General features: G+C 44.7%; 1 protein-coding gene across 1 annotated transcript in view; it reads left to right on the forward strand.

Annotated features, from left to right (window-relative positions):
* LOC137072735 (B-cell receptor CD22-like) overlaps positions 1-13,522 on the forward strand; it is a 34,564-nt gene extending 21,042 nt beyond the window's left edge. Inside the window, exons 7-10 of the mRNA XM_067440660.1 lie at positions 766-811; positions 1,092-1,163; positions 1,306-1,371; positions 13,337-13,522. Of these exons, the coding sequence (XP_067296761.1) occupies positions 766-811; positions 1,092-1,163; positions 1,306-1,371; positions 13,337-13,375 (223 nt within the window). The 3' untranslated portion in view covers positions 13,376-13,522. The remainder of the gene's footprint in view (positions 1-765; positions 812-1,091; positions 1,164-1,305; positions 1,372-13,336) is intronic.
* The last annotated feature ends 4,150 nt before the right edge of the window (positions 13,523-17,672 follow it).

Here is a 17,672-nt window from a genome sequence, read left to right on the forward strand (position 1 = left end):
TAGGACCCAAGTGTGAAAACACCCTGAGTCTCATTTGATCCCCTTTGCTTACATTTTTTATTCCTCAGTAACCATGATATATTTGTTTGTAAAGATTATTATTACTTTGTGACATTTCTATAAATGCTGTTGAATTAACTAGTTTATCTTTTTAACAAAAAACATTATATATAATACTACATATTCTTACACTAGCTATGCCTAAAAGCAGCATTCAAGTAAGAAATTGAATAATCACATGAAAAAAAACTGCATACATTGCCTATTCTTCACTGTATGATGGTCTCGGCTCAGTTTGCTTTAAAGGGGTCTGAGATCGTTAGGAGTGTTCACATATGGGCCAAAAATCCTGTGAACCACGCTCAGATCCCTGAAAAGGACCAAGTGTGAAAACACCCTCAAAGATTGAGGATCCAAGTACAGTATTTATCCAGAGGGTATTCCACAATCATAGTCAAAAACATTCAGTGAGAGCATTCTCTGACACAGAGCACTTGCAAAAGGCACAGAAGCTAGCGCTGGTCTGTTTGACTGGCTTTATAGCTCCTGGCTCATGGCATTACCTGCCTCTGACGTCTCATCTCACCATTGGTCTGATTTCACACATGCTTCACACCACGATCATGCAGAGCGTTCCCACAGTACCAATCGGTGCAGCGCGAGTTCCCTTGAGAGGGAATCTCATTGGTTCGAAATCATAACTGTGTATGAAACATCAAATACGTTCTGATTTGTTGTAATTGTGTCAAATCATTGTCTTTAAAGGGGAAGCAGGTGGATGAAAAAGAGAAATATCACACAGGAGACTCAGGTGAGAAAAGTAATGTTGTTTTCATTAGTTTACTGACCAGCTAAATGAACTGGTAACAAAGGTTACAAAGTCTGAATGTATTTATGACTTTATGTTGTGACTTTATCTCTATCTAGTCTATCTATTCTGTTTTTTTTTATTTAATGTTGTTGTTTTCAGTAGTTTACTGATCAGCTAAATAAACTGGTAACTACAGTATAAGATTAACTAGACTATAGTTGTTACTTTATCTAGTAGTAAGTTATTTTCTCTATTCTGTTTTTTTTCTTTAATGGCAAAGATGGTCCCTCATCATGACAGACGCCAAGCTTGTGGTATTGAATTGAATGAACCTGTGTATGAGAATTTATCGGTAAGTGTTTTAACTGAGGATTTCCTACACCTTTACCCAAAAGGAATGAAACATTCCTCAATACCAGTTAGACAATATCAAATGTCTTTTGACTAAGTAAAATGTATATACTTACACACTCTCGTTTTTCTTTTGTCCCTAGGCTTCTCGACTCGGCTCTGATGATTATAAACCCGATCTGAACTCGCCTGTGTATGAAAATGTTCCAGTAAGAATACTCACTATAGAAAACCCAAACTATTATCCTTTCCTCATGACTAATGTTCTTAAAGGGTTAGTTCACCCAGAAATGAAATTGATGTAATTAATGACTCACCCTATTGTTGTTCCACACCTGTAAGACCTCCATTCATCTTTGGAACACATATTTTATATTTAGTCAGACAGTGTATCCAAGTGTATGCACACTATACTGTCCATGTCCAGAAAGGGAATAAAAACATCATCAAAGTAGTCCATATGTGCAGGGCCCTTTCTAGCCTTTCTGGCACCCTAGGCAAGATTCATATGTTGGACTCGCGCCAGTTTCATATGTTTTAAAGGTTAATCACATATTTTTTTAGGGGGGGCTGAGGCATAAGTTCATAAAAAAGGGCCTAGTGACGCCTATGGTTATGACCGTATTAGCCTACTTGATCAATTTAAACAGATATCTCTGATGTAATGTTTTTTTAATCAAATTAACTATGCTATAATGTTCTGCACCTGAAATGAGCATGGCGTGTGGTCCGTCCAGTACTAATATTCAGTGTAATGTTTTGCTCAACGTTATGATAGAGCGACCAGCTTAGTAGAGAACAAGTAACCAATAAGTAGACTAACATACCTGTATATTTCGCATTCTTTTTTATATTTCCTCTTTTTTCTTTTTATGATACTGAGCCCCTGATGGCTTTGACCTTTTCATGATGATGAAACTAAAGCACGCTGTAACGAGTAGAAATATAGTGTGGCCCCTTTAAGAGTTGCGCGCGCTCCCTGCAAACGAAGTCTGCATTTTGTGTATGTGCACGCTGAGTCTTGAGCTCCCATGTGTGGGGATTATTTTCTGTTTTCTGTTTCTAACAGTCAGTTATTTTGTTTTATTAAGTAATATGCTGTGGACGGAAAGGGAGTTTGTGATGAGAGTTCAGCGGGGAATAAAGTGCGATCTCTTTGATGTTAATCGCCATCGTGTTTGCATCCACTCCAGTTACATTAAGTGAGCTATACGCCCGGACACAAGCGTTACAGCGCCACGGATGACAACGTTCCCTGCCGCCCTCTACATCAGGGCTATTCAATTGGCGGCCCGCGGGCCACATGCGGCCCGAAAGCAACCTCCAAATGGCCCAGCCCGTGGTCCCGCCAAAAAATGCACATCCCTACGTAAATTCATACAGTAGTACAGACCACGTAGCCTAGCAACAACGCAAACAATGCAGAGCGAGCCGGTTGTAGCCTAGATTACAATCAATATGTCTTTCTCAACACTAAAACGCAAAATTGCCAATGAAAACCGTCAGTTTAACCCTGCCTGGACTGACAAATATTTGTTTATTTTACCGCCACATCCAAACGCCAAACCGATGTGTTTAATTTGTAATGAGTGCGTTGCCGTATTTAAAGAATACAATGTGCGGAGGCACCACAGCGAGAAACACCAGACTTTCCGCACCAATTTTCCCGAGGGATCTCAAGAGAGGGTAGCAAAAGTGCAGAGTTTGATTGCATCTTACAAACGGAGCAGTACTACCATGGTGCGGTCATTCACAGCCCAAGAGAGAGCAACCGCAGCATCCCTTCGTGTTTCCTGGATACTGGCAAAAAAGAAAAGGCCATTCACAGACTCTGAAACCGTGAAGGACTGTATGCTGGCAGTCGTGGATGAGGTGATAAATGACGATAAAATTAAAACAAGCGTGGCTTCTGCTATAAAAAACGTACCCCTGTCAGATACTTCCAACATTCGTAGGGTTGAAATTCTTGCTGCAGATGTGTATGAAACACTGTTAGGAGACCTGATGAAAGCTGATACTATGTCTATAGCAGTAGATGAGTCCACAGACAAAACTGATACTGCTCAGTTGTGCATATATGTCCGTTTTTTTGACAGCAAATGCTTCAGAGAGGAGCTTCTCTGCCTACTGCCGTTAGAAGGACACAACGGGCGATATAGTCTTTGGGAAAATTTCCGCTTTTTTTAAAGACAATGGTCTGGATATGACGCGTGTGTGCATGCTTGTGACAGATGGGGCTCCATCCATGACAGGTAAAGTGAATGGTTTGGCAGCACGTTGGTCCGCTGTTGCACCTCAGTTGATCTCCTTACACTGCATTGTGCATCAGGCGGTGTTGTGCGCGAAACTAAGTGGGGCGCTCAAAACGACCATGGACAACGTGATGGCTACAATTAACTTTATTCGCTCCACATCAAGCCTCCAACACCGCTTGTTCCGCATGCTGCTGTCAGAACTGTCTGCTGAGCACCACGACCTGCTTTTGCATAATGACGTGAGGTGGCTGTCCAAAGGCAAAGCACTGGAGCGGTTCTGTGGTCTCAGAGAGGAGATCATAACTTTCCTCCGCAGCAGCAAGCAAAAAAAGGCAGAAACGCACTTGAGTCGCATACTGGACGACAACTTCATGGCTGATGCCTGCTTTCTGTGTGACATATTCAAACACCTGAATGATCTCAATTTGGCACTACAAGGCAGAGACAAAACTGTCATCGACCTTGTGGAACATATGCGTGCATTCCCAGTTAAACTGGACCTTTTCGCAACTGATTTGAGCACAGGCCGAATGCTGCATTTTCCGACACTCCGCAAATGCATCTCATCCCCCGCACAAATCACGGATGTGATGACAGATTTTATTGCGAGGTTGAAAATTAACTTTGCTGGTCGATTGGATGGACTTGTTCTGCCCACAGAGGTGGCCGTTTTTGTCAGAGACCCGTTCACTGTTGCAATAGAAGGGGACTTATCCGCCAGAGCAAAGCAAGTGGTTCCTTCCATTGACGAGGGGAAATTCACACTCGAACTTGTTGACATGCGGTCATCTGTAACCATGGCACAGGAGCTTCGCACTAACGGGCCTACAATGTTTTGGACTGATGTCAACGTACATCAGTTCCCTAACATTAAGAAAGTAGCGATCGTCATGCTCAGTATGTTTGGTTCAACTTACACATGTGAGTCAAGCTTTTCACACATGAACTCCATAAAAAGCAACTCTCGTTGCTCCCTGACAGACCGTACTCTCCACCAATGCCTTCGGATTGCATTGACAACGTATGAGCCTAAAGTCACTGCTCTCGTTCAAAATAAAAAATGTCACTTCTCCCACTAAATTAGCTGAATAACTGTAGCCTACATCAGTATAATGTTGGATGTGTATAAAGGCATGCCTAATCACAAATGTGGTGATTTAAAATATGTTCCCTCAGTATGTGCAATATGTGCAGTAGTCCACCTTGTATTCATGTGTTAGTTGTGAATACTGTGCACTTTTTTATGCACTTTGAGATGTTCCTGGGTAAAATGTGAGCAAAATGTTTATTTTGTTTCAAAAGGAAACTTAATGTTATTGCTTATCTACTACTGTGCACTATTTTGTTTTATGCACTTTGTGATCAGATAAGTGAGATATGTTGCCTAGATAGGCAAAGACAAGAGGTGCCTAGATCAGTTTTTTTGAAAAATTAGGGGCTACCTCAGATTCTGTTCAGTAAGCTCTTTTATAGTATTTTGATGCACCTTTTGATGTGCAAACTAACCAAAGTTAAAAGAGAAACAATGAATAAACATTACATGTATTCAATACATTTGTTTGTGCTGGTTTTAAAATGTGTCTTTACGAGTTGCTTCGCCGCTGAAATAACTGGCCCAGCTAACTTTCTTAGTTTGAAAATCTGGCCCAGCTGATTTTGTAATTGAATAGCCCTGCTCTACATGATCTCATTTCATTACAGCAGCATCACTATCACCATGGCGACTTCACTCCAATAATCACAACTAATCATAATGCCTTGAAATAGCAAAAGTACAAAATATTAATAATAAAATCTATATGAAATAACTAAAAAATCATGTTGGGGCGGGGGCTCACTGGCGGCCCCCAGCTGTTGGCGCCCTAGGCGACCGCCTAGTTTGCCTATGCCTAGAAACGGCACTGCATATGTGACAAATCATTGATCGATTCATATGTGACATCAGTTAATTAATTAGAATCTCTTGAAGCATCGAAAAATACATTTTGGTGCAAAAATAGCAAAAACTATGTCTTTATTCAGTATTGTCTTCTCTTCCTTGTTTGTGTTCACACCTCAAATATAGATTCAAACGGTTGTAATTCAGTGAATCGATCAATGATTTGGATCGCATGCCAAACTGCCAAACTGCTGAAATGACGTGACACTGGCAGGGCCGTACCCAGGATTTTCTAAATACCGAGGTCCAAATATGAATTTTGGAGGGTTTGAAAAAAAAAAAAACATTTCCCTCCTTTACATATGCATTTTAAGACATAAGAAAATCAAAGAATCAGCTAACTGTAGCTTTAAAACCATGTCAGTGTGCAGTATAAATTATTTTAAAAAGACAACAGATTTTTATAAATGAGAATCTGGTTAAATGTTGCAAAAAAATTAGACTCCAAATTAAAAAATCTGAAAATCATTTGTTGTTAAATTGAGCCAAAGACGACATATGTGTGACTCCGTCTTTGAAAACCTAACTAAAGTTAATTTTTGTGATTTACAGTATGTAAAGAACATTATTTGAACATATAACCTTGATATATTTAATGTTGAACGAGTAAGATCATTTCAAAGATAGATATCAATGTGAAAATATAACCAATGAGTGAAATCAAAATTTGATGCTCCTAATCTCAATATTAGATTATGAGACTTTAGCGTGGATTTCACAGACAAGAATAACATTATGTGTAGCAATTAGGAATATATTGTAGGCTAATGCTTTTTCTATTCTGAGCACAGTGGGCTACCTGCTCTTTCTGTCTCATCGCCATCATCTTCTCTCTTTCTTTTTCCCCCAGTCTCCTGCTTTTGCCCTGTATCTTTTCTCTTTTCAAAGCTGAGCTTTGTTTGAAGCAGTCTTTTCATTTGCGTCTGTATCGGTAAAAACAAAAGTTGTAAATGTAAATTTACTGAAGGCTTCCAAGAAAACGAGGTAAAGAAAACGTTATTAGTTTGCATCCCTGATTATTAAGCGCTCTCGCGGTGTTGTGATGTCAAACATCAGTTGTGTTCGAAGCGCCGGTTGGTGGTTGTGGCATTTGTCCCGCCTCTCCTCCACTGTGATTGGACATTTATGTTCACCCAAAGTTGAACTGTGGACGCTCAACGCGTAAAAATAGACAAAACCTGCCAGCTGTTGGCGCTATTGAAAAGTGCGGCGCATCAATTGGAAAAAATTGAAAACATACGCCGGGTGAGGCGAGAACACCTGTTTGTACACGCGGCCTTAATAGGCTATTATTTTGCAACTTCTTTTATGTACATCTCTGAGAATTAACGGGGTCCGGACCTCTGGGACCTCAATGGTGGGTACGGCCCTGGACACTGGTGATCCGAATCATTGATTGATTAATTGATTCATAACCGTTTGAATCTTCATTTGAGGATTGAAAACAAACGCGGAAGAGAAGACAATGCTGAATAAAGTCGTAGTTTTTGTTAATTTTCGACCAAAATGTATTTTTAATGCTTCAAGAGATTCTAATTAACCCACTGATGTCACATATGCAGTGCCGTTTCTAGGCATAGGCAAACTAGGCAGTCGCCTAGGGCGCCAACAGCTGGGGGCCGCCAGTGAGCCCCTGCCCCAACATGATTTTTTAGTTATTTCATATAGATTTTATTATTAATATTTTGTACTTTTGCTATTTCAAGGCATTATGATTAGTTGTGATTATTGGAGTGAAGTCGCCATGGTGATAGTGATGCTGCTGTAATGAAATGAGATCATGTAGAGGGCGGCAGGGAACGTTGTCATCCGTGGCACTGTAACGCTTGTGTCCGGGCGTATAGCTCACTTAATGTAACTGGAGTGGATGCAAACACGGAGGCGATTAACATCAAACATGGTTAACATTAACATGGGTTGTTATCTTAGCTATCCAAATCCAGTGTTCTGTATTTTCCGTACGTGAGTATTTGTTGTAGCTGGCTATAAAAAAAAAAAAAAAAAAAAAAAGTTGTGTACTCTGCTAATTAATTGAGATTTCTTACAGCTCTTACAGGTTGTTGGCTTTGTTTGTTACGTTGCTTCTGTTGCTCTACCCTTTTTTTGTAAGTCGCTTTGGATAAAAGCGTCTGCTAAATGATTAAATGTAAATGTTAAATGTAATCAAAGAGATCGCACTTTATTCCCCGCTGAACTCTCATCACAAACTCCCTTTCCGTCCACAGCATATTACTTAATAAAACAAAATAACTGACTGTTAGGTTTGAACACAAACAAGGAATAGAAGACAATACTGAATAAAGTCATAGTTTTTGCTATTTTTGCACCAAAATGTATTTTTCGATGCTTCAAGAGATTCTAAATAATTAACTGATGTCACATATGGACAACTCTGATGATGTTTTTATTCCCTTTCTGGACATGGACAGTATAGTGTGCCTACACTTGCATACACTCTCGGACTAAATCTAAAATATCTTAAACTGTGTTCCGAAGATAAATGGAGGTCTTACGGGTGAGGAATGACATTAGGGTGAGTAATTAATGACATCAATTTCATTTTTGGGTGAACGTCTCGGTTATGTCTGTAACCCTCTTTCCCTGAAGGGGGGAATGGAGACACCACATCGGAGTTGCCGACGAATAGGAATCTTGCTTGTGAGAGCCAATCTACTTGGAGTCTAACTAAACGAGCCAATGCACATTGGCATGCAATGATTGCACCAGGTGCTCATGCCACGCCACACGGGTATAAATGAGACACAGGTGATTGCATCAGATTATCTTTTTTGCTGTGAAGCTGAGTAGGTAGCCTGGCACCCCGACAGGGACAGAGGACATGGCGACGGGAAGTGGCGTCTCCATTCCCTCTTTCAGGGAACGAGGGTTACATACATAACTGAGACTTTCCCATTCAGTCAGTCACACTCGACACCACGTCGGAGTTGCCGATGAATAGAAACCCCTACCAAAGCACCATGGACTCTGCCCCCTTCCAGTGCCCTGTGTGAGCCACCTGAGCTCTCTTACCTGATGAGACGGGGCTCACACAGAGAAGTCCATCACTTCTGTTCCGTCTGACCCGTTCAGTGACTATTGGATAACACTGGGAAGCATGCCCAAAGGGGCCGCTGCGGAACCACATCATACCAAGAGGAGTTATGTGGAGACAGAGCTGAGCCATAGCCCGCCGCCGTGAGGATGGCTCCATTCCAAGAAGGGAGGGCTCTCCCAAGGGAAAGACATGAGCTTCCAGGAGAGCAATCATGGAATAAATGTGGGATCCCCAAGGGGTCGCTCACATAGCCCAAGCCAATACCGGTTCTCAAGGATTCAGCGGCAAGAGGCCTGATGCTGGGTGCTGCGCCACGTCCGGCACCGAGGGCGGTGGAGGAGTGGCAGAGTTTCATCTATGGAAGAGTAGCGCTGAGGCGCAGCAAGCTGACAGGAACCGGGCCTCTCAGTGCTTCTACCTGTTTGAGGTGAGAACACAGGAGGAGACCGGCTCCACACGTAGACTATAGAACCTAGTGAACGTGTTGGGTGTTGCCCAGCCTGCAGCTCTAAAGATGTCTGACAGCGAGGCGCCATGTGCCAGGGCCCAGGAGGATGCAGCACTTCTAGTAGAGTGTGCTTGCACCCTGAGCAGACAGGGCACACCATGTGCTTGGTAAGCCAAGGTGATGGCATCCACTATCCAGTGGGCCATCCTCTGCTTGGAGACAGCCTTTCCTTTTTGCTGGCCTCTGTGACAGACAAAGAGCTGTCCTGAAGCTTTGGGTTCTGTCCACGTAGATCCGCAGAGCATGGACGGGACAAAGCAAAGCTAAAAAGGCTGGGTCTGCCTCCTCCAAAGGCAGCACTTGAAAGTTTCACCACCTGGTACCTGAAGGGAGTAGTGGGAACCTTGGGCACGTAGCCAGACCGGGGTCTCAATACCATGTTGGCGTCACCCGGCCCGAACTCTAGGCACGATTCGTCGACCGAAAATGCCTTCAGGTCCCCTACCCTCTTGATGGAGGCCAATGCAGCCAACAGCAAAGTCTTCATGGACATAATCTTAAGCTCTGCTGACTGTAAGGGCTCGAATGGGGCATTCTGAAGTGCTCGGAGCACCAGAGCAAGATCCTAAGAGGGTATGGAGGGAGGTTGAGGAGGATTTAACCGTCTCGCCCCCCTAAGGAACCTGACAACCAGGTCGTGCCTGCCAACTGAATTGCCTTCTACGTGGTCGTGATAGGCAGAAATAGCAGCAACGTAAACTTTGAGGAGGGCGACAGCCTACGCTCCAACTTGCTGGAAGAAGGAAAGCACCGACGCGATCAAAAATTTTCGGGGGTCTTCTCGGCGGGAAGAACACCAATCGACGAACAGGTTCCACTTCAAGGCATAGGCCTGTCTTGTAGACGATGCTCTAGCCGAAGTGATGGTGTTAACTACTCTTGGGGTAAGTCACCTAGAACCTCCGAGTCCCATCCAGGGACCAGACATGAAGTTTCCAGATGTCTGGACGCGGGTGCCCGAGGGTGCCCCTTCTCTGAGTCAGAAGATCCTTCCTCAGAGGGATCGGCCAAGGAGGGGCTGTCGAGAGGAGCATGAGTTCTGGGAACCAAGTCCGGTGGGGCCAATACAGGGCCACCAACAGGACCTGCTCCTCGTCCTCACTGACCTTGCACAGTGTCTGTGCCAGTAGGCTCACTGGGGAAAAAGCATATTTGTGCAGGCCCCTGGGCCAGCTGTGCGCAAGTGCATCCGAGTTTGCCCTTGGTCAGCAAAAATAAAACCACTGGCAGAGGGACGTTTCTGGGGAAGCAAACAGGTTGACCTGTGCCCTCCCGAACTGAACCCAGATCAGCTGGACCACCTGGGGGTGGAGCCGCCACTCTCCCTGGAGCGCCGCTCGTGACAGCTCGTCGGCCACACGGTTGCGCACACCAGGAACGGCCCGAAGCGACCTCAGATACTTCTGACTCCAGAGGAGGAGATGGCGGGCGAGTTGCGACATGCGACGGGAGCATAGACCACCTCGACGATTGAAGTACACAACGGTCGCCATATTGTCTGTACGGACCGGTATATATTTGCCCCGTAACTGGCCTTTGAGGCGGCTCAGCACACAATGTACTGCCAGCAACTCAAGGCAATTGATATGCCAATGCAGGTGCAGGCCCGTCCAAACCCCAGACATTGCATGCTCGTTGTACGTGTTACCCCAACCCCTGGTCTAGGCATCCGTGCCCATCTTGGGACTCGGGCCGTGAAGCCAATGCTGAAGCGGTCTCATATGAAGTAGTCCGAGCAGTGTTACTGCTGCCGCGGCCGCCATATGCCCCAGGAGCCTGTAAAATTGTTTCAGTGGAACCTCCATCCTGCCATGAAACGTGTTCAGGCAGTTCAGCATCGACTGGACTCGCTCTTCTGTGAGGCGTGCAGTCCGCTCAGCCAAATCCAACTCCATGCCAACAAAAGAGATTGCTCTTTTCCCAGTTGACCAGCACTCACAATGAAGTACGGGCTGTAGAAGCCTTTCCTCAGATCGGCTGGAGGGGCTGGCTCTATCGAGTCCTTCGACAGTAGGACTGCGATTTCCAAAAGCAGGGCATGGACGTCTGCAGCATTCACTGAAGTGGACGCCCGTGAACCTGGCTATGAATCGCATAGCCGAGCCTGATGGTCCGAATGAGCCAGAGAGACAGACTGGGAAGCTATAACCAGGCTCGCAGAGACCAAACAAGCGGGATCATCGGGACCACCGGCGTACCCACCGTGGGGCAGCAAGGTAGAATACAGGCACCGGTCTGGGGCGGCTGTCTCGTGGAGGCGGCCCGCAGAGAGGTGTGAGTGTGCTACGCGACACATTCCTGATTCCACGGCTGGGCAGAGGGTCCCTCGGAGGTTGTGGTGTGTCCGTGCATTGTCCGCTGCTGCCCGCTGGCGACACAAGAGGAGGATGAGTGTGTTCCCTTGCCTTTGCCCCTCGTCGGGGCTGCCTGGACGGGCGGGGCGGCCGGCTTGCGCCCGGCTCCATGACGCCGCTTGTTTGGAGGCTGCTGCGATGCGGGAGCGGAGGCAGACGCAGGCGGCTGCACTCGGCGACGAGCTGGCTGAGGCACTGCCGGCGATGGGGTGGAGGCAGGAGCTGACCGCCGTGGCATGATGTGACTGAAGTTCTGCACCGCATCGCCGAAGAGGCTGGTCTGGAACAAAGGGACATTAAGAAACCTGATCTTGTTGGTATCCCTCATGTCCGCCAGACACAGCCAGAGATGGCACTCCTGGACCACCATAGTGGACATTGCACACCAACGGCCCGCGGTGTAACCTTCGTCGCACAAAGCACGAGGTTTGTTGCAGCTCTCAGCTCTTGTACAACTGCGGGACCGTGACCACCCTCGTGCAGGTCCTTCAGTGCCTGGGCCTGATGGACCTGAAACAACGCCATAGTGTGTAGGGCGGAGCCTGCCTTTACACAAGCCTAGTAGGCCTTCCCGATCAGATCGGAGAAGTACCTACAGGTCCGGGAGGGGTGACACGGGTCCCCCCTTGATGTGGAGTTAGGGCACAGTTGCATAGCAACGGCCTGTTCCACGGGAGGAACCTGTGTGTAACCCTTTGCAGGTCCATCAAGGGTGGTGTGGGAGGAGGACCCACTGGGCCGGTTTCGGGCAGTATAAGGTGCCGTCCACGACCTAGTGAGCTCCTCGTGCACCTCTGGGAAGAAAGGAACCGGGATGGGGCGCTGAGAACCAGCATGGGCCACCCCGAGAAACCTATCATCCAACCTGGATGGACGGTGGAGGGCTCCACACGAGCCCGACCTTCTCGGCGGCCCGGGAAAGCATGGCCATCATCTCCGGATCAGTATCAGGCACAGCGGGTCTTTCCGTAGGAGCCCCCTGTGCCGACACGTCATCTCCAGACAACTCTGATCCTCCCTCCGATGCAGCGATTGACATCTCCTCATCGCGGGGAGCCCCGAAGGATATGGGTGGTGCGCATCTCGAGGACGGCCCACCTTGTTCCAATGGCAGCTCTACTGGCTGCGGAACGTGGGAGGAGTGAGGATTCCCCATGGGTTGGTTCCCTGGGGGAAGCGTGCTCATCGTCACCCTCAAATCGACCGCGCTACTACCGGAAGTAACCCTTTGTGGAGGGTTAGATCGCGGCAGAGACCTTAACTCCCGAGATGGTCATGTTCCCACAGTAAGAACATGAGTCATCCATCAGCGCTGCCTCAGCGTGCTGAATGCCCAAACACGAGATACAGCGCTGATGACCATCCCGCGGTGAAATGTAACCACAGCACCCAGAAACACACAGATAGAATGTCATCTTTAAAAAGCTGCAAGCTCTATTTGTGTTGCTCTTTTAGAAGGGTGCTCTCCTTGGTGCTGAAATATGCAGGGGTGGGGCCGCGGTGACACAGACAGGAATGTAGTGCAACCTGTCGTGCGTACGCTCTCTCACAGGACGCTCTCAACAGCCGTGAGAACGGCTTTTTAGCGCTCTCCACCTAGCGCACCGAACCAGCTGGGAAAACAGCCCATGTAGTTGCTCTTATAGACAGCAAAGAGAGAAGATCCGAAGAACACACGACCTGCTGCTGTGTACTCACACCAACACTGACCGAAGAGATCTCTTCCAAAAGGCAAGCTCTTTCTCAGTCGAACTGCGAATTGAGACGTGATATCTGGCAAAACCCTATACCACTTGGCTCCAAAGCAAAAGGATAATCTGATGCAATCACCTGTGTCTCATTTATACCCGCGTGGCGTGGCATGAGCACCTGGTGCAATCATTGCATGCCAATGTGCATTGGCTCGTTTAGTTAGACTCGAAGTAGATTGGCTCTCGCAAGCGAGATTCCAATTTGTTGGCAACTCCGACGTGGCATCGAGAGTGACCCACGGAATGGTAACTAACCCTTTAATGCTTTTATTGACAAGTTTCATACGTCTTTTAACTTTCTTTCTCAATCAGGCTAACAAGAAGAGGCCGTATCGTTTTGGACACACATGAAATGTATGAAAGGCAAGGCAAGGCAAGTTTATTTGCATAGAACATTTCATACCAAATGGCAATTCAAGTGCTTTACAAAGAAATTAATTAAAACAGTGGTAACAAATGCATGAGAAAAAAGAATACCATATGGACAAATAAAAAATTAAAAACAAGCATAGTTAAAACAGTTGTAAAGATAATAAGAAATAAAATAAGAAATAATAATACAAAAATAAGATAAAATAAAATGGTCAGATCCACAATAATGGTCTGATATAAAAATAAAACATCCTTCAGTTTACAGCCTACATACATGTACCATCTTTATTAGAACACCTCTCCTTCATTTCTTTCTCAAACACGTTCATAACATCCATTTTAATCACTATTCCCTGATTTTTACTCAGAAACCTTCTTGTTAAACCCATTTTCACTCATCATACCCTCCACAGACTTCCACATACTCAAACCTTATTGTCAAACTTACTATTTCCATCAAACCCAGTTTTCACTCATCATATTTAACTCAAATGAACATATAAAATAGCAATAACCAAAGATAAGAACAAAGGTAAACTAAAACAATTATAAAAAGAATAAAGATAAAAGATAGGGTGCAATCAGTCGGACATACAGTGGCTCAGAGCTCATTCAGTAAATGCGCAGCTAAACAGATGTGTTTTGAGTCTGGATTTGAATGTGGCTACTGTTGGAGCAAATCTGATCTGTTCAGGAAGCTGGTTCCAACTGTGGCTGGCATAATAGCTAAAAGCAGACTCTCCTTGCTTTGAGTGAACTCTTGGTATTTCTAACTGACTTGATCCTGCTGATCTGGATGATCTGTTGGGTTTGTATTTAATCAGCATATCTGCAATGTATTGAGGTCCTAGGTCATTGATTGTTTTATAAACAAGTAATAGTACTTTAAAATCGATCCTAAATGTAACTGGAAGCCAGTGTAAAGACCTGAGGACTGGTGTGATATGGTCATATTTTCTGGTTCTGCTCACAATCCTGGCAGCAGCATTTTGTATGAGCTGCAGCTGTCTAATGGTCTTTTTGGGAATACCCGTGAGAAGGTCATTACAATAGTCCACCCTACTGGTGATGAAAGCATGAATGAGTTTCTTTAAGTCTTGCCTGGAGACAAAACCTCTAATTCTTGCAATATTTTTTCAGATGATAGTATGCTGATTTAGTTATTGCTTTGACATGACTACTGAAACTCAGGTCTGACTCCAAAATCACTCCAAGATTCCTGACTTGATTTTTTGTTATCAGGCCTTTAGCCTCAAGATATGCGTTCACCTTTGAGAATTTCATCTTTGTTTCCAAATGTAGAGATTTCGGTTTTGTCTTTGTTTAACTGAAGATAGTTTTGGCACATCCTGTTGTTAACTTCATCAATGCATTTGCACAGGGAGTCAGTGGGGCTGTAGTCATTAGGTGATCGTGCTAGGTAGATCTGGGTATCGTCAGCATAGCTGTTGTAAGCAATATTGTTATTTTTCATTATTTGGCTCAGTGGCAGCATATACAGGTTAAAAAGGACTGGTACAAGCATGGACACTTGTGGGACTCCGCATGTCATGGACGTCCACTCAGACTTATGGGCTCCTATACTCACATAATAACCTCTCCCTTCTAAGTATGACCTGAACCATCTGAGGACCATCCCAGAAAGCCCAACCCAGTTTTCCTGCCTATCTAGAAGTATGTTGTGGTCAACAGTGTCGAATGCAGCACTGAGGTCCAGTAGTACCAGAATTGATATTTTGCCTGTATCAGTATTTAAGCAAATATCATTTATAATCTTTATGAGCGCTGTCTCTGTACTGTGATGTGGACGGAAACCAGATTGAAAATTGTCAAAGTATCCATTTGAGCGTAAGAATTTATTCAGCTGATTGACAATTCAATGATTTTGCCTATGAAGGGGAGATTTGAGATTGGTCTGTAGTTGCTCAGTATGGAGTTATCCAGATTTCTCTTTTTCAGAAGAGGCTTAACTATTGCAGTTTTAAGGGAGTTTGTAAAAGTCCCATAGAGAAGTAAGGAGTTCACCACTTCTAGGAGATCTGCTTCCAAACAGTTAAACACACTTTTGAAAAATGAAGTGGGGAGTGTGTCTAGGGCACAGGTTGATTTTTTAAGATGCTGTACTGTTTCTTCTAAAATTTTGCAGTCAATTGCTTCGAAATCTGACATGGTAATTATCCGAGGGTTTGGTCTGATCTGACTGACCCCAGAGCAACTAGAGGATGTGCTGATCGCCTTTCTGATATTATTGATTTTCTCTGAGAAGTAGGAAGCAAACTCACTGCATTTACTGTCTGAGAGCATTTCACTAGTAATAGTCATAGTAATAGTAATAGTTAATAGTCTTGCGACAGTATCAAAAAGAGTGTGCGTGTTGTTTATGTTTATAATATTTGAGAAGAAGGTCTGTCTAGCTTTTGACTAGTTCAACATTGAAAGCATGAAGGGTGTCTTTATAGATATAGTTATAATGGACTACAAGTTTTGTCTTCTGCCACATGCGTTCAGATTTTCTATTTTGCAATATTGAATCCAGTACAACAAAAGAGCTCATGACTGTTCTTAACACTTTTGATTTGACATAGCATGAACATGGACCCACACACAATCATGGACACACTCTAGATTTACTTATCAGTAAGGGTCTAAACATTTCATCAATTGTTATTAAGGATGTGGCCCTGTCTGATCATTTCTGTATTTTCTTTGACATATCAATGTTGTACTGGATTCAATATTGTCTATGTGAATGTTAAAATCCCCAGCAATAGCAAAACAGTCAAACTCTGAGGAAATTATTGATAACAGTTCTGTAAAGTCCTCAGTAAATCCTAAAGAGTATTTCGGAGGCCTGTAAATAATGATAAGAAGGATGCGTGGAGCACCTTTTTGGTCGATATTTGGGGGGTCACAGCGATCAAGTGAGATTCCAGCATGAACCAAATCCTCCATTTTCTCTGAGAAGCTCAGATGCGGGGATGCTGGAGAGAGGAATGACATGTCCGGTGAGAGGGGCTATTGCTCTGGTGTTATCGGAAGCTGAAATATGTTGTCCTGGCTTCCCTGTCCATTTTCCAGAAAATCACCCTTGGGTGCTGAATCTTGGAGCAGTTCTAATCCTTCACAGTCTTTCTGTGGTGAGCTCTGTGGGCAGGGCCCAGCTGGGAGTGTGTCTGTGAGCTATTGTTGTTGTGGCGGCGTGGTCTTATCATTGTCCTTGTGGGATGTGTCAGCCACATGTCCATTCAGCTGCTGAAAAGTCCTGTGGTTGGCCATACTCTTTATCAGTTTGAGTGGGTTAAAACACACAGCTGAAGGATGATGAAGGGAAAAATAAATATTGTCCTTTAACACTCTTGCACCAAGTTTGTTTGGGTGGTGGCCATTTGATGTAAACAATTGTCTCTGACTCCAGAAGAGATTAAAGTTGTCGATGAAATTCACTCCCTTCATCATTCAGGTTTTTTTGCAGCCATCTATTAAGCCCACGCAACCGTGAGAATCTATTTGTTCCTCTTGCGTGCAGTGGTCCACTGATGAACGGCTGAACTTTCAGTTTGCTAAATGTTTCAAAAATTGCATTGACAGTTCTGACTGCTCTCTCTGAATATCGTTCTTCCCTACATGAATGATAAGTCGATTTGCAGTCTTATGTTTTATCAGGATCTTCTGAATTTCCCTGTTTACATCAAAAATGGTTGCTTGTGGAAGGCAGCCTGTAGTTGTACCTCTGCTGCTAATGTTTCTGACTGTAGAGTCACCCACTATCAGAGTCCTTGGCTCGGCTGCGCTCTGAGCTGAGGGCCGCTGTCTGCTCGACCTTGAGCGCCTGTTAGCATTAGTGTTAGCTGTGGGCTGATTTAATCTGTGTTCGATCACATTTATCACGTTTTGGGATTCATCACCCTCATTTATTAATACTTCAAATCTGTTTTCAAGATGTATAGATGGTGTTCGGAAACTAGTGTTTGAAATCCTTGTGTCTGGGGTAGAGCATGCTACTGCAGCAATATATGAAGCACGTGACAATCTGACGTCTCGAGTGCGTTTGGGTCTTGCCCCCTGTTTGTGCCATCGATTAATGTGTTGATCAGTTACTTGTTTCTCTATCTGTTGAGTAGCACTACATTTATGGGACTCACCAGCTGTGTGCAGAGGACGTTTGTGATGAAGCTCTGCTGTGTGATTCGTCCGGTTTGGTAGTTCCGCAAATAACTTTGTTTCAAGAACTGCAATCCGTTGTGAAAGTCTGTGGCAGTTTGTGCAGCAAGTAGAT

Source organism: Pseudorasbora parva, chromosome 4 (assembly GCF_024679245.1).
Source record: "Pseudorasbora parva isolate DD20220531a chromosome 4, ASM2467924v1, whole genome shotgun sequence".
In the NCBI taxonomy this organism is placed as follows: domain Eukaryota; kingdom Metazoa; phylum Chordata; class Actinopteri; order Cypriniformes; family Gobionidae; genus Pseudorasbora; species Pseudorasbora parva.